The following is a 21,785-nucleotide window of genomic DNA, read 5'->3' on the forward strand; positions in this document are numbered from 1 at the left end:
TATATGCTAAGATTACAATTCACTGTTTGGTTTGTTTTGGTTGTTGTGTTTGTTGAAATCAATAAAAATAAATTACATGACAGATAAAAAGTTCTAAAGTCCAGCAAAAAGAGCTGGGAGTCTCTAAGGTAGAAGGGAATTAACACATTTCTGAGAATTCTCCCTAAAACCTTTTATGGATGTTGAGCAAGCGATTGGTTAACATGTTAATTTATTCGTTATTATTGTTGAAGACATATTGCACATGGCCAGGAATACGAACATTATGTTATTGGGACCGCGCACCGCTGCCATTGTTCATGGTCTCCACGTGCTATAGCGGAACTGAAAAGGAAGGGGGCTGGGAAGGTTAGTGGGAATGAGGGTCAAGCACAAGAGAGCTTTGATGTGTTGTTGCTAGCTTCAGTTCAGAAAAAACGGTCATTGTGCACTAGTATGATTTTGGTGGATTGGCGTTTGCATGTTGTATGCAGGTGTTTTAGGTTTGTGTTCGGTGTTGCAGAGAGATGGGAGTGTGTTTGTAGTTTTGGTGTCTTGTGTCGGAGGTTTGTGTCAAGTTAGTTATGTAATGGGTGGTGGATATGCTGAGTGTTAAGAAGTTCGAAGGTTATTAGTAAATAATGCAACACATTGGCTCCCCTCAAAATCCTAAGTGCAACACATTGGCTATCTTCGTGTTTCATCAAAGTGTGGTGTATTTGCTATTCCCCTAGATCTTTTGTGTGCAACGGCTAGGCTAGCTTCATCTTCTAAGTGCAGTACAGTATTGTGTTGTTTCATCCCCAGGCGTTTTTTTGATGTCATTTTTAACTAAAATATTACATCAAGACAAAACTCATCAAATTATATAGCAGGGGGGTTATGAGGATAAAATGGGTGAGGAGAGGGTAGGATTTATAATAATAGGAAGGGGAGTTTGGGGGAGATCGCCACAAATATTTAAAGAAATTTGTTGAGTTTTCTCGAATTAAATTCTTCTAAAAAAATATTTTGAAAAAACTCATGTCGGTAAAATGACATAGAACCATGCTGTACATGGCTACCTTCTACATTTTCCGAGTGTAAAGCAATGGCTGCCCTACAAGCCTCATCAGGAGCAGTGGAAGACTATCCTTCGCAGTTTATCTAGGCACAATACACAGGCTGAGCAGCTTCACATTCCTTCTAGCTGCAATACATAGGCCAACCTGCACAATTGTTCTAAGTGCAGTACATAGGCTAAACTTCACATTTCATCCAGATGTGATACATAGGCTAACCTTCACATTTCATCTAAATGCGATACACAAGCAGATGCATAGTAGAAGCAGTTACAAGCACTCTTTTCTTTGAACAAAAAACTTGGATGTTAGAACACTTTATTTTTTATTTATTCACTAGGTAGGAAGAAATCATCTCAAATATTTGGATGCCAAATTTAACAAACGGCCTTGAATGACGATATGGGAAAAACACATTTTTTGGATATCTAAAACATGTTTTTTAAATGTTGTTCTAAAAGGTGCCATCAATGATGAACTAACAGAAGATATACACAAATACATGTGTTGTAGCTGTGCATACACAGTCATGTTTTCTGAGTTCCCTCTTAAAGTTCTAATAATAGTAAATATTGCATGCCAACACTTAGAGATTAAAGAAAAATCATAGCGTTTGCTAATGACTTGTCAAGCATCAAAAATAACAATCTGTTGATAGCTTGTGAAAATTACAACATGTGTACATGTGCGGAACAACAGGAAAATATTTTATTACAACTCATTAATCTCAAAATACAGTCCTTGAGTAAGACTGAGAGTTGACATTCATTTCTGCAATTTGAAAAGTCAGCAAATACCTTTATAGAGAGGAAAGCATTCAGGAGGGGCCCATAAAGGGTCATCTGTGAATCTGGGGACAATTCCAGCTCTACATGTAGCCTGTCAGGAGGAAGCTCTGAGGGGTCGATTGGACATCGTGTTGAAGCTACGGGTGAAGACACTACTTTCTCTGAATTTTTCTGAGACGGTCTTAATATCGACAACATGGATTCTTCCATGACCGAAACTGCAGAGGTAATCAAACATACTTTTAGAAACAAAGAAAATGGTTAACAAGCTATATTTCTTTAAATTAGAATGCAATAGTGTGTTTTATATTGGGTGTCAACACTTGATTTTCAGACAGGCCTTCCATCAACAATGTGAACACACCAAAGGCATCAAGTAGTCCACAGATTCCAATTCTGAGTGTTAAATGGTATAGGATTTACATACACAGGAAAAAGTCTGGCTCCTCCACCCAATCCAATCTCAAATGTATACCCTTTTCACTCACCGGCTGGCTGGCCAGCGGATTAAATAAAATGGTCCAGAAAGTTCACAAGTTAAGGGCAAAGATGTAGGTTGTGGTTTGTGCAGTCGGGAAGATGGGGAGCCAAGAAAGGATAGTCAGGTCTTTCATTTTCTATTTATGTCATTTATGGAAGGGCGCGGGGGTGAGGATTTGGGGAGGCCACCCTATTTATGGAAAACAGGGAAGAGACAGAGGTTAGCCAAAACACAATCAAGATAGGTGAAGAACGAGCAGTCAAGGTTTAGACTCAGGAAAAGTATGAGTGGTCTAGAGCCACATTGAGTCCAAACAGGACAACACTTAATACGCCAAGTTAAACATTATTATATAAAATTAAAGTTATTTATTAGGCATTTGTACACACTAAGTATATACACATCACGGGTAGCATTGGCAAGCAAAAGCCATACATAACATACATACACATTCACCCAGGGGAGAAAAAAGATGCGTGGTGAGTACCCGGATGCAAGAAAAATAGATGGCACCAACACAAGAACAGCTTCCCTCACTTATAAAAAGTCCAACCCAAAGTTGATATGGGGCCCTGTACCCAAAGGTCACAAGTTCCAGAAAAGAACTTCTTCAGGTGAGTCTAAGTAAAAATGATGCAGTAGGCTGGTGCTCAGTAAAGTTTTCTAAAGGTAAAGGTTAGATAAGTATTTTTCCCAATCAGGTAAGGTTTAAGTTACTTACCTGTAACTCTTGTTCTCCAGCATGGGTCTGACTGCCATGGATTCACATGCTCATGAATATTCCCCGTCGACAGGCTGGGAATCCTCAGTAAAAGAAAAAACAGTTTCACTTTCACTTGAAAACTGTATTTCTACTCTAAACCAATCACTGTCCTCTGGGTCATACTGCCCCCATCAAATGACAGTTGTTAGGCAGAAACCTGTGCAGTTCCCTTAGGGACCACTGCAAAAGATTTAAGATCTGGTTTTAGATCTAAGTGCTGCCTTCGACCTTGTTGACCATACGCCCTTACAACAAGTTCTGGAGAAAACAGCGGGGTGCTCTAAGGCAGCCTTGGCATGGCTAACATCTTTTCTCACAGACCGTGTAGCCAGAATTCATTGGGAAGAGAAGTTCTCAACATCCTCTCCCATAAGCGCAGGTGTACCGCAGGGAGCCAGCATCTCTCCTCTCCTCTTCAATCTATTCATGAAATACCTATGTGTACTGTTAGAATCCATCGGTGTTCACTTCACCAACTACGCCGATGATACAAAGCTGGTGATAGAGTTGGAAGGAGATTATCAAATAGACAAAGAAAAGATTACAACCATATACAACCTGATAGATAGATGGAAGACAACTGGATGTGCCTGAATAGCAACAAAAAACAAACTCATGATTTTCGGTTCCAGTGAAGCAAGGGGCAAGCTTGGTAAAGAGTTTGAAGAATTCACTATCGAAGACTCAAGCATCAAAGTGGTCTCCCATGTGAAAACACTCGGGATGATGCTGGAGGCGTCCCTGGGATCTGAATCCCAAACCAACTATGTCCATAAAAATAATGCATATTATATCAGGCTTCTGAGAGCTATACGCCCACTACTCACAGAAGAAAACACGGCTACAATTGCCAGGGCCATTATATTAGCTTGTCTCGACTACGGCAATTCATTGCTATTGGGAGCATCTAAAAAGTGCATAAGCCAGATAATGGAGAACAACACAGTCTGGATCATAAAAAAGATTGATAGAAGAAGCCATGTGACAGAGGTCAGAAGATCCCTCCATTGGCTCAGAGTTGAGGATAGAATCCTTTTTAAGTCCATGACCCTGGTTCACAGGTGTTTATATGGAGGGGCTCCATCCTATTTTAGAGCCAAATTTACCCGATATACCCCTAACAGGGCTCTAAGATCCCAAACACAAGGCAAGCTACAGATACCCCAAGCACTTCGAACGACCGGTGCTGGGAAATCCTTTCCGATTCGCGCTGCCCAGCAGTGGAACAACCTTCCAACTTTGCTGAGAGCAGAGCCAAATCTGCTTATCTTCAGAAAAAAACCTGAAGACGCATCTCTTTAAATAATGTTCCACCCCTTAGCTGTTTTTCTATCCATGGCCCAACATGAATCTGTCTCTCTGCGCCCTGATGCCTGCAGGCTTTCGACGCATTACAAATAAACAAATCAAATCAAAATCAAATCAAGACTACAGGTGTTTGGCAGTAAACCCAATTGGTAGCAGTCTGTACCACACAGATTCACTTGGTAGCTGTGGCTGAGCAGTCAGACTTCCCTCAAGAAGAGTTAGGCAGTATGTAGAGGATACACAATAGGTACAGGGATACAGTAGCACAAGCAAACACTGACCAGAGCTTTGGTGTAAAAGTATATAATTATTTATTTAAAGTCACACTTATAAATTACACTAGCACAAAGAGAAATGTAAATTCAGCACACAGTCACTATTAGATATATACAACCCTAATTACTTATTAGACAAGTCTTAATGAGAAACACCACTTATTTTCAGACAGAGGTGAGCGCTTAACATAAGATGGCACTCTAATAAGTTATAGAAAAAGGGAGGGAAAAGGGCAGAGTTATGGAAGCACGCACATTTCAATACTTTTAAAAGAACCACAGTAAGGCAGGATAGACAGAGTTCTACTGGAGAGCAAGGAAGTCAATTGCAAGGCCCACTCTTGGAGAGAGCAAGCAGACGGGGTCCAGGTTCACACAGTGGGGTTATGCCCAAAGAGTATTGTAGATAGTTTGCACACAAAGAATGAAATTAAAGTCAGGAAAAGTTAGCTAGGTTGTCCCAGGCCAGCCCAGGTTAGAAAGTCGAGGCTTTACTGTCACCCCGAACGATCTGTCGCAAGGGAAGCCAGGCTGGAGACAGTACCTTAAGTGTGAAGGAAGCTCCAGCAGGGGCAGTTGTTCCTGGCAGCGGGTGCAAGTCGGTGTTTCGTCCAGAGGAAGAGGAGGTCTCGCCGTGGAGGAAAGATGAAGGTCGTTGCACTGCCAGGGAAGAAACCAGCAGCGGAGTTCTTCAGTTAAAAGGTACTACCCTTCTCTTCGCGGTAGTAGTAAGCAGTGGTATTCCGGTTGCCGGGGTGCTTGGCACGGGCAAGGCGGCCACAAGATGCTCCAGGAAGGTGAAAAGAAGGCAAAACTGGTTATCCCCACCAGTCAAAGGAAGAAGACTCTCCGGACTGGAGATCTCCTCTGTCGTCGGAAAAAGTGGTGAGACGGTTCCGCAGGGCTCCACTGGTGGCGTCGTCGTTGCAGATCGGCTCAGCTTCTCCTTCCTCGGATTCTTAGGTCCTGTGGTGACTTCTGAAGTTCCAGTCCCCAAAGCCCTGCTTTTATGCAGCAAACCCCCATTCATTCAGCCTAGCTGTCAATCAAACAGGCTAAGTGGTGAGCCGGGGCCAATCACACAAGAGTGCACAGTCCAGGGTGCCTAAACCCCCTCCCACACCCCCCGTGGTACCCAGACAGAGTGGGACCACTTTTGGAGGCTTCTGTGGAGAAGCCCGCCAAAAAGTGGAACAAAGGGCTCGACTTGGGTTGGAGTCACAGAAGAGAACACAAACACCATTTTAGAATCGAGTTCTGGCAAAAAATACCAACCAGTGAATTAATATTAAATAAATAAACCGGTGGTATGTTCGAGGCTATAGGAATTAAATAATTAAAGTTGTTAGCCTCGAACAATGGGAAAATGCCATAGGAATATATTTGCGGTCGAATATAAAAAGTAGTATCCACTGCCACCAGCCAAAACTCGATCAGGGGGGACGGAGATGTGCCCCCTCGAACAACAGACCCCGGGGCAATCAAATTGCCCCGACCAGTACGTCCACAATTTGATGGTTTGTACTGATTTCTGTTCATAATTTGGGACTAGCAAAGCCAATGGTGACTTTACATGCCCTGGGAGACAGTAGTCAGTCCCAGGGTATGGAGTCTGTTGGGGGGTTGCCACGACACCCCCTGGGTTACGGCACAGAGGGTGCTGTGTAACCCAAATCAAAAACACGAGACCCTGTGGAGTAAAAGACCCCATAGCCCATAGCCCATACAACACATGGAAAGACAAAGGAACACCTCAAATCATGTCTAAGAGTGGGAGTAAAAGTCTCACTTAGCAGGAGAAAAAAAAAATAAACCCCAAAAATCCAGCAAAGCGGCTGGGGGACTCACTAGGTTTGGGAAACTAGGTATGTGAATCCATGCCAGACCCATGCTGGAGAACAAGAGTTACAGGTAAATAACTTAAATCTTCTCCAGCATAGGGCCTGGCATGAATTCACATACTCCTGAAGAGATTACACCAGGGTCGGACTGGGAGAAGAAATAGGCTCGGTCACCCAAACAAAAGTGGCCCACCCCTCGCCTCAAAAAAGTGGCCAACCCCTCGCCTCACATCCGTTGACCTCTCATGTCATCACCGGAAGTGATGTCATTTGACCCCCACCCCAAAGTGACATCCCGGGAAGCGATGAAACACGACCTTTCACTCCTTGACAAAACAGGAAGTGGCATCAAATAACAAAGTACACTAAATGACTGAATCCAAGCAGACGTCCAAGTCAAATGATAATATGTTATTGTATAGCACTTACGCTTAAGCTCTTTTTAAGAGAGCAAATATGCATACAAATATCACCCAGGGAAGCAGGTAAGGTACGAGCTGCAGGGCTGTGACAGGCATGGGAGTATTATTCTGCATCTGGCACTTCACAGAGAAGCGCTTCCGGTTATGGCCATAGCAGGCCAACGCCAAAGAGGCTCTGGCCTTGGCCACGATGTCCCGACATTCCGCTGGTAAAGAATAATCTCAAAATTCTCAGGCTGCAGGAGCCAGGTCATGAGGTTCAGTAACGCTGGGTCGTGGTGTAGAATCGCTCCTCCTACTCTGGCGAGAAGATCGGGTAGTTGCAGCCCGATGGACGGAGCCGCTGACAGACGTAGAAGTGCGATGAGAAACATTCTGCAGTGACACTGAGTGTGTTGATCACTCGTAGCAGGAGTGGGAACGGAGGAAAAGGGTACAGGAAAAGTCCCTCCCACAGGAACGAGAACAAATCCCCTTTGCTCCTTGGCTATGGGAAACTGCTGGCAAACCTCTGACACTTGTGTTCCTCACCGTCGCAAAGAGGTCGATCTGGGTTGACCCCATTTGTGCAATAGCAGATCCACCTGGTTCTGGTGAAGCTCTCACTCTTGTAAAGACTGTAGCTCCCCGCTGAGCGAATCTGCAATGGTGTTCTTTGCGCCCACCTGGTGAAAAGGGACGAGAAACATGTCCTGACGAATGGCACAGTGCCACAGATCCTGGGCCACCTTGGAGAGAGCCGGTCCCACCCTGCTTCCGCATGTAGAACATGGTGTTGGTATTGTCTTTGAAGATCCCCCTCCACCTTGCCTCTCAGCAACGGCAAGAAGGACTTGAGGGCCCAAAAGACAGCCCGAAGCTCCAGGACGATGATGTGGAGGGTCTTTTCTTCTGGCAGCCAGAGGCCTCTCGCATTCAACTTTCCAGTGTGTGCTCCCCAACATTCCAGAGAAGCATCGGAGTAAACCGTCTCCTTGCAAGGAGGAACTTGGAACTGGGCCCCTTGCGTGAGAAGTGGGCGCATGCCATGCCATTTTATCGCCTGTTGGAACTCCTTGTTGAGGGCGATCTTGTCCGTCCAGGATCCCGAGACTTGTAGCCACCTTGCATCCAGAAACTTCTTCAGAGGCCTCATCTGTAACCTGCAAAGGCGGACGAGGTTGATGCAGGAGGACATCATGCCCAGCAGCGACTTGATGTCCCGCACTGTGGCCATCTGTGCCGACTACAGGCGCTACACCTTCCCTAGAATGGCCAACATCCTCTCTTCCGAGGGGGAACGCCAGACAAGTTACTGTGTTGAGTCGGCCACCCAGAAAAAGAGCGTTCTACGATGGCTCCAAGCAGGACTTTCGATAGTTTATGGAAAATACCAGCTCTGTCAGCAGACGCATGGTCCTTGATGTGTGCTCGCTCGCCAGTGCACGGGATCGGATGAGCCAATCATACAAATAAGGGTAGAGGTGGATACCCTCAAGACGAAGATGCCCCGCCACCGTGGCAAAGTATTTTTGTAAAGACCCTTGGAGACGATTTCAGGCCGATGGGGAGTGCCTTGAACTGATAGTGTTGCCCCTGTACAACGAACCGCAAGAATTTACAGTGCCTACTGTGGTTGGGAAAGTAATCATCCTCTAGATCCAACAACGCCAGGAAGTCGCCTTCTTCCAGCTTGCTTAGCGTATGTGTGCAATGTGACTTTCTGGTACTTAAAGTACTTGTTGAGACGTTGCAGGTCCAGGATCAGCCTGCACCCTCCTGTCTTCTTTCGAACCAGAAAGTATCTTGAGTACACTCCGGAGCAACGGAGGAGCTGGGGAATGGGTTTCATCCCCCCCCTTTTGTAACATGGCATGGACCTCCTGCAGCTGCAGCGTCACATATTGCTCCTGTTAAGCCACATGGGGGATACAAGAACACCTGTATTGGAACTCCAAGGTGAGCCCTTGTTCGAGAGCGTCCAGCTCCCATCTGTCAGTGGTGATGATCTTCCACGCACTGACGACCCTCGCCAGCCGGCCACCCTCTGGGGTGCACAAGTGGGGGCCAGAGTCCATGGCCAGTTCAGACCTGCTTCGGGGTCTGGGACCTGCGCTGCGGACAGAGCCTCTGCTGTCCTCCGCTGCTGTATGCCTGTAAGTGAGCCCTGTGTGAAGGCTGGGACTCTGTATTTCTTCTCAAGTCTATCCCGCTTGGGTGGAGCGGTGCTTGGAGTCTTCATTAGGGCCAGGCCCTCATATGAGATGTCCAGCAAGGGAACGTACATGATGGCTCTACGTCTGGACTCACGTCTTTGATAAAGGAAACCTTCCTTTTTAGTCTCCTAAGGCACAAGTTGGACAGGTTTGGAGGCCCTGGACATCATTGCGTGGAATGAGCCGACCTCATCCGGAGGAGAGGCCTTGTGCGGTTCGTCTGCGCCCACTGGATCACATCAGCTTGTACGAAGTCGTTGCGCGGTGTTGGCATGAGTTATGGTTGCTTAGCTTACCATAACTGGCGAATTTCTGAGGTTTTTCCATTTTACTTTTAACTATAACGTCCTTTTAACAATGTTTTTTCATTGAATTTCATAGGTTTTTATTAGTGCAATTTAACCAGAACGTAGCCTTAATGTTTTTTTACTGAATATGACAATGCATTACTTACCGTAAAAGCATTTCTGATGGTTGTATCTGCTTAGATTCACATGCTGTGCATAGGTCCGACATCCAGTGGTCACTGCGGAGTATTGCATTTTGTTTTTCGTAGTCGAAAAGGGGACGTCGACAAGGCGTGTCTGTAACACTATCCCTATAGTGACGTGCGTTGTACCCACAATCCCTCACGCGTCGAGGTCCCTCTGTTTGTATTTTTCTGCCCTGAGGGAGCCTTATAGACGTGAGTGAGTACAGAAAAGAGAGATATAAAGGAAGTCTATGTTCCTTCCATCCGAGCGGGGAGGAAGGGTGGGCGCATGTGAATCTAAGCAGATACAACCATCAGAAATGCTTTTACGGTAAGTAATGCATTGTCTTCTGATGTTTGTTAATCTGCTTAGAATCACATGCTGTGCATAGACTAGCGAGCAGTACCCGGAGTTGGCGGTGGGTTATGAGAAGGAACAGTAGAGAAAAGATGTCTTAATACTGCCTGTCCCACCTGGGAGTCAGATCTAGAGTGTGCATCTAGACAGTAGTGTTTTGTAAAGGTGTGCACAGAACTCCAGGTAGCCGCTTTGCAGATGGACTCAAGGGGAACATTTGCAATGAATGCTATGGAAGCCCCAGTGCCTCGAGTGGAATGTGCTCTTGGCTTGAAGGGTAGTTCTCTCTTAGCAAGAGTGTAACAGAGAGTGATGCATTGAACAATCCATCTAGATATAGTGGATTTTGAGACCGCATCTCCTTCTCTTCCTGCTGCCACCGAGACAAAGAACTGATTAGTCTTTCTCAGTGGTCTGGTTCTTTCCATATAGAACATGACAGCTCTGCGTACATCTAGTGTATGCAGACTTTTTTCTCCCGAGCTGGAAGGGTTTTGAAAGAACGTTGGTAGTTCTATAGTTTGGTTTACATGAAATTTCGAGATGAATTTAGGTGCAAACCTTGGGTGTGTGCGTAGAACCACTTTATTTTTGTGAACTGTTACAAAGGGGTCTAGTACAGAAAGAGCCTGTAGTTCACTTACTCTCCTAATGGAGGTGATAGCTATTAGGAAAGCAGTCTTAAGGGTGATATCTTTAAGAGTTGCCTTGTGCATGGGTTCGAAGGGAGGGCCCATGAGTCTGGAAAGTACCACATTTAAGTCCCATCCGGGAGCTGGGTTAGCTATCGGAGGGTGTATCCTTTTTACCCCCTCCATGAAGGCTTTGATAACTGGTATCTTCCACCACGACACTTTAAGTTGGGAAGTGGTGTATGCAGAAAGTGCCGCTAGGTGGACTTTAATGGAATTGAATACTAAACCTGAATCCAGTAAATGGGTCAAGTATAGAATAATGTCAGTAGGAGAGCAGTCAACTGGGTTGATGCTAGTACCTCTACACCAGATAACGAATCTTTTCCATTTGCTAGAATAGCAGTGTCGAGTATTAGGTTTTCTGGCTTCCCTGAGGATGTCCATACATCTCTGTGGGAGTTGTAAATGTCCAAATTCTATGATCTCAGGAGCCAGGCTGCTAAGTTCATGGTCTGAGGGCATGGATGCAGTGTCCTGCCCTTGTCTTGTGACAGCATGTTGTACGGGCAGGGAAGTTTCACTGGGGGAGATAGGGACATCTCCATCAAGTGAGCGAACCAAGGTTGCCGTGCCCACATTGGGGCCACTAGTATCATGGTAACCTGCTCCTGGTGCATCTTGTGCACCACTTTGTTGAGAAGGGGAGTCGGGGGAAAGGCGTAAACAAATTTCCCTGACCATTGAATCAACAGACCGTTCCCCTTGGACTGGTTCTGGGGGTACCTGGAGGCGTAACTTTGGCATTGTGAGTTCTCCAGGGTTGCGAACAGGTCTATTTCCGGGAATCCCCATTGCGTGAAGATGTCTAAGACGATGTCTTCGTGCAATTGCCATTCGTACTCTTCGGGCAGGGGGAAGTCTCTGCTGAGTTTGTCTGCTAGCAGATTGAGTTCCCCTGGTACATGTTGTGCTAGTAGGAACATGTTGTGTTTGAGAGCCCACTTCCATATATTCTGGGACAGCTTGGACAGTCCTGGAGAGTGAGTGCCCCCTTGCTTGTTGAGGTAGTACATGGCTGTGGTGCTGTCTGTGAGGACCATCACTGTCTTTCCTTGTAAGTGTTCCTGAAAGGCTTTCAGTGCTTTGAACACCGCTAGTAGTTCCAGCAGGTTTATATGCTTGGATGCTAAACTCGGAGTCCACACTCCGTGTGCCGTTTGATGGGATAGGTGAGCCCCCCATCCTGTAAGGGATGCGTCTGTGGTTAGAGTGGCTTCCACTGCGGGTGTGGCAAAAGTTTTCCCTAATAACAGGTTTTCTTTTGTCCACCACCGTAGCGAGAGAACCAAGGCCTGCGAGACCACCACTAGATCGTCCCATTGTCCGCTGGCCTGACACCACTGGCTGTAGAGCCACTCTTGCATTGGGCGCATGCGCAGGCGCGCGTGAGGTACCAAATAAATACATGACGCCATCATCCCTAGCAAGCGCATTGCTTTGCGTACCGTCACCTCTCGGCCTGCTACATAATGGGGAATTTGAAACAGCATGTTTTGGACCCTCTCGTTGGAGGGGAATACGAGGCCGTCCCTTGTTCGAATTAGAGCCCCTAGGAATTGTTTGGTTTGGCTGGGGTCTAAGCTGGACTTCTTTTCGTTGATGGAGAAGCCCAGTTGGGACAAAAGGTCTACGGTCTTTTGGGTATTGGAGAAGCATGTTTCGTAAGAATCCCCTGTTATGAGCCAGTCGTCGAGGTAAGGGTATACCGGGATGGATAATCTGCGCAGGTGGGCCGCTGCCACTGCCAGTACTTTCGTGAATACCCTTGGTGCAGATGCTATCCCGAAGGGTAGTACTCTGAACTGGTAGTGTTTGTCCTCTATTTTGAACCTGAGGTATTTTCTGTGCGATGTCAACATTAAAATATGAAAGTATGCATCTTTCATGTCCAGTGTTGTCATGTAATCCCCTTGTGATAACAGTGGGATTACCTCCTGTAAGGTCACCATACGAAACTTTTGGGGTTTGACAAATATGTTCGCTGGGCGCAGATCTAATACAGGGCGCATGGTTAAGTCCTTTTTGGGTACAAGGAAGTACACTGAATAAATACCTTCTGTTACCTGTGATAGGGGGACGGGCTCTATAGCTTCTTTCTTCAGTAGTTCTTCCACCTCTTGAAGAAGAATGGAGAGGTGTTGCGGTGTCATGCGCCGGTTCCGTGGGGGTTTGTACTTCGGGGAACCGTTGAACTCGATGCAGTATCCGTGGGCTATGGTGGATAATACCCAACGGTCTGACGTGATTCCCTCCCATGCTGAAAGGAACGATGTTAGCCGGCCCCCGACCGGTGATGCATGGGAGGGGACCCGAATTTTCGGGTCATTTGCTGGTATTGGGCGTGGAACCTCTGGGGCTGGAGCCACGACCTCTTCCTTTGCCACGGCGTTGGCCTCTTTGACTGAACTGGGTGTTACCCTGGTTGGTGGGCCAGTTGGAGCCAGAGTAATATTGTTGTTGTTGGTTCTGCTGCTGTCTTTGGCCACGAAAAGAGCGTTTATTACCATAGCCTCGCCTGTTAGGGGGCCTAGAAATTTGATCAAGAGTTTTGATGGTATCAAACTCTTTTTTAGCATGTTCTAGGGCCTCATCTACTGCTTTCCCAAACAGATGCGTCTGTTCAATGGGTTTATTTATGAGGGAGGCTTGGGTTTCGGGCTTAAAACCTGAATTGCGTAGCCAAACGTGGCGCTTGAGAAGTATTCCCTGCACTAGGGAGCGGCCAGCCGTCTCAGCGGCATCTAGGGAGTTTTTAACGATGCCCTGGTTTACCAGTGTGCCCTCTGATATTATAGCTAGCAGGCGAGAACGCAGAGGTTCAGGTGCTTCCTCTGCTTCGCTGCGCAGCTTGTTCCACTGTGCATCTGCGTAGCTAGCTAAAAGTGAGTTGTTATTAGCAATTCTAGTGGAGAAGGCGGCGGAGGTCGTGATTCTCTTCCCCAGTGCGTAGAGTTTTTTGCCTTCTTTGTCTGGAGGTGCTTCACTAGTGGATAGTGGCACCCCTGCTCTTTTTCTTGTGTTGGTAACCACAAGGGAGTCCGGAATAGAGTGTCCTCTGATGTATAAAGGGTCAGAGGATGAAGGGCTGAAGAGCTTTTCTATTCTAGGGTTGACCCCTCTTACTAGAGCTGGGTTAGTAAGGGAAGGAGAAATTCTTCTTTTAATAGAAGCCAGGAGAGGAATAGATTGGCTAACAGGGGCTTTTTCTTTGATGACTTTTTCTACAAAGTCGATGTCTGGAAGAGTTTCCCCTGTATCAATCTCAAAATGCGCTGCTGCCTTGCGCAATAGTGCATTGAGGGAAGGTTGGTCATCTATGGGAGAGGAGTTCCCATGTGAATCCTTGAGAGGAGAAGGGAGAAAGGCATCAGGGTCTGAATGTACTGATGGGGATTGCCAAGGCTGCACTGACGGTGAATGCCAGGGCTGCGAGGTAGCTGTATCCTCTTCAAACCCTGTAGGAGTGGTGTAAGGATCTTCTTCGAACCCCTCTTGCTCAAGTTCTACCTCTTCTTCTCCACCCAAACACTCCTCATCTTCTTGGAGGTATTGCTCCTCCTCAGTGAGGTCAACCAGCCTAGGAATCTTGACTCTAGGGTCATCCTGTGGCCATTCTCTTTGTCTTTTGTGAGTGGGTGGGTCTTGGTTTCCTAGAAACCTTTCCATTTTCTCCATGCAAGAATGGAGTCTTTCAAGGGTCTCATGGGGTACCCCTGAATAGTCTAGAGGGGGAAAATTAGTGTTTTCGCCTTCGAATCGTTTCGAACGCTCCCACAGCGTCGACGAGAGGTTCCCGTCTCCTTCTGAAAAGCCTTCAGGTAGTTCGGAAGCGTCCTTTGGAGAAAGGGGCAGTTCCTGGCTACTTTTGTGTTTTTTCGACGCGGTATTCGACGTTTGTTTCGTCGTCCGCGTACGTTCGTCTTCGGCGACAATTCTCGCTAGGCTCTCGGCCACGATTTTGTCCGTCGAGGGCTTTGGTGTCGACGTTGTGTGCGTTGCGCGTTGTACCTCGACGGTCGCTCTATGGAGCGTTGCGTCGGATGTTTTTGGGGTAGCGCCCGTGTTAGACGGAAGCCCAATCGCTGGTCGCGGCTGCGTTTGCGGGTGGGGCTTGTGACCTTTACGGTCTGCGGTAGACGCCGGAGTGCCCTGCGTCCCCTTCGGCGCTGATGGATCCTTCGTTCTCGACGAAGAAGAGCCGTGGGTAGTGTGTTTAGCCTTATGGGGTCTGTGTGCGTCCTTGTCGCCGGGGTGTTCATCCCCATAAGCAGGGCGTGAGCCGAGCCCGTCGGGGCCGGGGACGGACGACGAGGAGCGTGAGCGCTCCTTCTGGGGGTTCATGACTTCCGTAACGGACGTCGAGTTATCGCACTCCTCGTCACTTTCAGTAACAGCGGCAGCGGGTGAGGAAACTGACTTCGACATCGCGTAGTCTGCCCACCTCTTAACCCTACGTTCTTTAAGAGTCCTGGGTTTTAAGAGCTTGCAGGCTGCGCAGCTGTTCTCTATGTGATCGAGGGGTAAGCAACGATTACAGAGCTTGTGCTTATCTTTCCAAGTATATTTGCCCCTGCAGCGTGGGCAAAACTTAAATGGTGTCCTCTCCATAGCTGAGGCAATAATAGCTGGCGATAACAACCCCAAGGGAAAGAAAAGGGAGAAAGAAAGACATTCTCAAAGAGAAGAGACAAAGTTCTAACCCCCACTCTCCCTACTGTAAGTTGGCCGTCGAGGCCAGGCCACGTGTTCGGCAGCGCCGAAGGATCTCCTCCGCTCTTCCTCTCCGTCGAAAATAGTTCGGCGGAGAAACAGCTTCACAGCTAACGTCGAGGGGGAGGGATCGTTACCAGTATATTAAGTTATGACAAAAGGACCGAGGTCCGTGGTAAGTATAGCAATGTCTCTCTAGGAGCTCCGCGAAAGGCGACCAGAAACTGGGCGGAAAAAAACAATCTGAGGGACCTCGACGCGTGAGGGATTGTGGGTACAACGCACGTCACTATAGGGATAGTGTTACAGACACGCCTTGTCGACGTCCCCTTTTCGACTACGAAAAACAAAATGCAATACTCCGCAGTGACCACTGGATGTCGGACCTATGCACAGCATGTGATTCTAAGCAGATTAACAAACATCAGAAATATGGGATACATTACTCACTGTAATCGTATTTCTGATGCTTGTATCTGCTTAGATTCACATGCTGTGCATAGGCCGATATCTAGTGGAAGCTGTGGAATAATTACAGTTGTTGTTTTCGAAACTCGAAAAGGGACGTTGAATAGGGCGTGCCAGTAATACAATCCCTAGTGCGACGTCCACTGTACCCATGATCCCTCACGCGTGTAGGTCCCTCAGATTGTACTTTTCTGACATAAGGTAGCATGAGGAGTAGCGCGAGTACAGAAGTATCCAAGCAGATACGATAGACAAGCTCACAAGTTTATGCGCCTTCTCTCAGAGGGAAGGAAGGGCAGGCACATGTGAATCTAAGCAGATACAAGCATCAGAAATACGATTACTGTGAGTAATGTATCCATTCTGAGGCTTGTGGAATCTGCTTAGATCACATGCTGTGCATAGATTAGCAAGCAGTGGAAGAAGGACATGGGATGTGAGAAGGTTCATGAGCGAATAAATGTCTTAGAACCGCTTGTCCCACTTGTGTATCTATCTTGGAATTAGTGTCAAAGCAGTAGTGCTGAGTGAAGGTAGGTATAGAGCTCTATGTAGCTGCTTTGCAAATACTGTCTAAGGGTACATTTGCAATGAAGGCCAGAGTGGCTCCTGTACCTCTTGTGGAGTGAGCTCTGGGCGTAAAAGGCAGTGTTTTATCTGATAGGGAATAGCACAGTTGGATACATCCGACTATCCACCTAGAGATGGCATTCTTAGAAATCCTGTCACCTTCTCGGCCTGGCGCTATGGAGACAAAGAATTGATCTGTTTTCCTTAGAGGTCTGGTCTTGTCTATGTAGTAGAGGACCGCTCTCCTCACATCTAGTGTTTGGAGTTTTACCTTAGCAGAGCTTTTGGGTTCTTGGAAGAAAGCCGGAAGCTCACTTGACTGGTTTACATGAAATTTGGAGATGAATTTAGAACCAGCTTGTCTTTGGGTACAACAAAGAAAGGATCCTGCACTGACAAAGCTTGAATTTCACTGACCCTTCTTATGGAAGTGATAGCCACTAAGAAGGCAGTTTTATAAGTCAGGTGTTTGAGACTAGACTTGTGCATAGGCTCGAAAGGGGGTCCCATGAGCTTAGCGAGTACCACATTGAGGTCCCACCCTGGCGGCGGGTTAGAAATTGGAAGGTGGAGTCTCTTTACCCCTTCCATAAACGCTTTGATGACTGGTACTTTCGATCATGAGACCTTATTGTGAGAGGTCGTGTAGGCTGACAAAGCCGCCAGGTGGACCTTTAGGAAGTTAAATACTAACCCTGAATCTAGCAAATGGAGCATAGAAGTTAGAATGTGTGATGGAGTACATTCTATAGGGTTGATTTGTTTAGTCTGGCACCAAATTACGAATCTTCTCCATATGTCAAAGTAACAGTGCCTAGTGTTTGATTGTCTTGATTCTTTCAAGATATCCATGCATCTCTGTGGCAGGTTGAGATGTCCGAACTCTACGACCTCAGGAGCCACATGCTACCAAGTTCATTGAGTGCGGCTGCGGGTGCCTTGTTAGTCCCTCGAGCTGGGAGAATAAGTTGGACCAGCACGGGGGTTTGATGGGATCGCACATTGCCAGTTTACGCAGATGTGGATACCATGGTTGTCTTGCCCACATAGGAGCAACTAGAATAAGCATAATTGGTTCCTTGTGTATCTTGTTCACCACCTTCCTCATTAGAGGGGTTGGTGAAAAAGTGTAGGCAAATATCCCTGACCAGTTCATCCACAGGGCGTTCCCCTTGGATCCTGGCTGGGGGAACCTGGACGCAAAGTCTGGGCATTGACTGTATTCGCTTGTGGCGAATAGGTATATTGTGGGGAACCCCACTGAGAGAAGAGGTGTTCTACGACGTCTTCATGTAGTCGCCATTCCTGTTTCTCTGGAAGGGGATCTCTGCTCAGAGTCTGCTAGCGAGTTGACATGTTGGGCTGACAGGTAAGTCTTCTGTTTGAGTGCCCATTTCCAAATTTGCTGGGCAAGCCTGGACAGATTTTGAGAACGAGTGCCCCCCTATGTTAAACATGGCAGTTGTGCTGTCTGTAAGGACCTGCGCTGACTGGTTCGGTAAGAGTGGTTGGAATGCCCAAAGCGTTCTAAATACTGCTAGAAGTTCCAGCAGATTCATGTGGTTCTGAGCAACCTTGCGATACCACAGACCCTGTGCTGTGTGGTGAAGGTAGCGAGCTCCCCACCCTGTTAAGGAGGCATCTGTTGTGACGACAGCCTGAACCTCTGGGTCGTTGAAGGGTTTTCCTTTCGTTAAGATTCTCTCTCGTCCACCAGCGAAGATTCTATACTAGTGTTGGCGAAACGACCACTAGATCGTCCCACTGACCACTTGCCTGAGACCATTGTTTCGCCAACCACTCCTGCATGGGTCACATGCGCAGGCGCGTGTGGGGAAACAGGTAAATGCAAGACGCCATCATGCCTAGCAAACGCATTGCTTTGTGCACACTTATTTGGCGACCGGCTTGATATTGAGGAATTTGCAACAACAAATTTCAAATTCTTTCCTCTGATGGAAAGGCCAACCCCTCTTGAGTATTTAGGACAGCTCCTAGGAACTGTTTGGAGGTGCCTGGCACGAGACTTGACTTTTTCTTGTTGATGGAGAAGCCCAATTGAAAGAGGAGGATGATGGTTCTTTGGATGTTTGGTCTGCAAATTAGGGGGGACTCCACTGTAATGAGCCAGTCATCCAGGTAAGGGTACACTGGGATTGCCTCCCTGCGCAGGTGCGCTGCCACCACCGCCAGTACCTTGGTACATACCCTTGGAGCCGAGGCTATTCCGAAGGGCAGCACCTTGTATTGGTAGTGCTGGTTCACTATCTTGAAATGCAAGAATATTATGTGCGCTGGGAACATTGAAATATGAAAATAGGCATCTTTCATATACATTGTTGCCATGTAATCCCCCTTTTTTAGTAGGGAGATTACCTCTTGTAGCGTAGTCATGCAGAACTTTTGTGGCTTGACATACTTGTTTGCAGGGCGCAAATCTAATACTGGGCGCATTGTGAGATCTTCCTTTGGCACAAGGAAGTAGATTGAATAAATACCCCTGTTTACCTGATTTGCTGGGACGACCTCTATGGCTTCCTTTTATAGCAGAGTTGCGATCTCCTCGAGGAGGATTTTCTGATGTTCCTGCGAGTGTACTTTCTGCCGTGGAGGATGGTTGTGGGGGCGCTCTAGTAACTCGATGCAGTAGCCTCCGGACACTGTGGACAGCACCCATCTGTCCGAGGAGTTTCCTCCCAAGCATGGGTGAAGTTGGTAAAGCCCCCTACTGGGGATGTATGGGAGGGGACATGAAGCAGAAGCGGAACGTCACTGTTTGGCAGGTGGCGTACCACCTCTAGCAGGGCTGCCTCTTCCACGCCCACAACCTCTGCGCTGCCCTCTTGGGTAGCCCGGGGAAGATTGTGACGAGTAATTCCCCCACAATGAGCCCTGGTTTTGGCTATAGTTTGACCCTCTCTGGGAATTTTGGCCTTGAAAGCGGCAAAAATTACTGTTTCACCTCTGTCCAAAGGGTTTGTCAGGGAGTTTTTTTTTTTTAAAACATCTTTTTATTCACATTTCTAACCAGAATAATGGTACAATGCAAAAGAGGATGAAGGTGCGAATCTTCATTGTAAAATTCAAATCAAATTGTACATTTACAAGCCGGGCACAAATGTAACCACAGTTCAAAGCATATGGTCCAAATGAACACCTTCACCCACGAATTGTCCGTTCATACCCTCGGTATATTCAACTGTCAACCACAACATTTCCGGATATAAATTGTAAACCTCACAAAGCACAAAAGGAAAACCCAACAAGAAGAAGAAAAAACCTTAAAGGTGAGTTGCACAACAAAAACAGTAACTTTGTCAGGCTTTAGTCGAGCGGGTAAATCATCATCAAGTTTCTGAGGGGCTTTGCACATGTTACTTAACCATCGCATTAAGAACTGAACAAGCAGGCTTGGAGGCAGAATATTAAACAGATTCAGGAGTCCGACTCCTCTCCGCTGTCTCGGTTGCCATCTAAGTATGCCCGTAATGGGGCCCAGATGTCTTTCGGTCTGAACACCGTTGGCACGGATCTAACATATAGCTCTTCAACCTCTTCGACGTACACTAAGTCTTTCAGCCAGGCTTTATGAGTAGGGGCTGCTTTGGCTTTCCAACACCGCAGAATGTTCTTCTTGGCAACCACACTTGCAATAGCAACAAAGCCATGGATCCTGAAAGATGTCTTGCCAATATCTCCCAATAAGTACCTTAGCGGAGTTGCCGGAATGGACAGCCCAACAATGTCACTAACCGTTTCAGCAACTTCCTCCCATAATGCCCGGACCGGAGGGCAACTCCAGTACATGTGAATAGAGTTTGCAACGTTAGAGCTACACTTAGGACATATGGACTGTTGGTCTGGGTTAAATATGGAAGCTTTATGTGGTGTAATATGCAGGTGATTCAGGATCTTGAATTGTATCAATCGAAAGTTGGCATTAAGCGATATGGATTTAGTGTGCCGACAGTATTTAGACCATTTAGCATCACCTATCGTGATACCCAGGTCCCACTCCCATTTTTGTTTCATATAGTTTTTGGAAGGGGAATGTGTCTGCGCTGCCTTGTAGAGGCTAGATAAAGAACCCGTAAACCCGTCTGGAGTCATAGTGGGGCATCTGGGAATGTGGGCCACTTTTTCTTGCATGCAGCTTTAAGCCGATAGTATTGCAGAGTAATGATAAGGCCAGCCCCCAGTTTTTCCTGCACCAATTGCAGCGTGGCAAACTTTCCCCCAGGGTATAGATCGCCCAGTCTCATCTCCTTATCGGGGTCCCATCTCTTTTGGAGTGCCGTATCAAACGAAGGTTCCAACCCAGTGTAGTGCCACAAGGAAAGGAATGGCCAAAAAGGGGTTTCACATCCCACCCTTGGTTTGTCAGCGAGTTGACCAAGGGATTTTAAGGTGTCGTACTCATCTTTCGCAGTTTTGAGTGCATCTTCGACGGCTTTGCTGAATAATACGTTAGACATGCCGGTCGAGCCTATCAGTGTCACCCGAGTTTCTGGCTTGAATCCTGATTGTCTTAACCATGCATGCCTCTTAATGATCGTACATTCAGCGATTATTCTACCGGCATCATCAGCCACATCGAACTAAGTTTTCAGGAGGCAGCCCGACATTGCCCTCCCCTCAGCTGCCACTTGCGCTAACTGGGTCTTTAAAGGTTCAGGTGCGGAGGAAAGAAGATACTTCCTCTCAATTATGGCAATTATAACTTGCTAAGAGGGTGGCTTCGCACTGTTGGCTATCCTAGCCTGATGAGCAGCAGATGAAGCAACTTTTCTCCCTAGATCATAGATTATTTTGCGTTCATTATCCGGAGGAGCTGCTCTCTTTCTAGTAGTGGTAACAACCAGGTCCCCTGATATATAAAGGGTCTGTTACGCTCACCTGGTCTCTGCGGAGGCGTTGGGGCACGGTTGTCGCCCTCCCTTAACTTGAATTACCCCCTTCAGGCCTCTCCCTCAATAGAAAAGCTGTGAGTGGTGGTACGTGATGATACTGCTCCTGCGTGGAGATAACAGTGTGTGAGGGCGCCAATCTGTGATTGTTGTACCTCTCGAACCCTTCACCCCAAAGTACGGTTTCTGTGAGCATACGCCAGCCCATGAATCTCACCTGTGAATTATGGAAGATAAGCTCTCCGTCCTGCTACTTCTGGCAGGGACGCGTTGAATGGGATCTAGTTCCTTCACTGATCCCTGATAAGGACTAGTCCAGTCCAGCTGTGGCTATGCTTCTCCTTATGATTGTTAAGTCTTTCTTGAGCTCTTGTGATGCTGTTCGTTCTGTTTAATGTCTTTATAGATTTCTCCTATTTGTGCCCGCAATAATGTCTCTCTTCTGTTTTCTTCCCTTAGATGGAAATGCGGCCTCAATGCAGCTGTGAGACG

The 21,785-nt window shown here is 47.0% G+C and overlaps 1 protein-coding gene across 11 annotated transcripts in view; it reads right to left on the minus strand.

The window, feature by feature from the left end:
• BLTP1 (bridge-like lipid transfer protein family member 1) overlaps positions 1–21,785 on the minus strand; it is a 2,946,455-nt gene that overhangs the window by 2,356,660 nt on the left and 568,010 nt on the right. For all 11 annotated transcript variants that reach the window (XM_069631149.1, XM_069631145.1, XM_069631146.1 and 8 more), the window contains exon 19: positions 1,838–2,046. In XM_069631149.1, the coding sequence (XP_069487250.1) occupies positions 1,838–2,046 (209 nt within the window). The remainder of the gene's footprint in view (positions 1–1,837; positions 2,047–21,785) is intronic.

This window comes from Ambystoma mexicanum, chromosome 6q (genome assembly GCF_040938575.1).
Source record: "Ambystoma mexicanum isolate Mex_15411 chromosome 6q, UKY_AmexF1_1, whole genome shotgun sequence".
Taxonomy (NCBI): Eukaryota; Metazoa; Chordata; class Amphibia; order Caudata; family Ambystomatidae; genus Ambystoma; species Ambystoma mexicanum.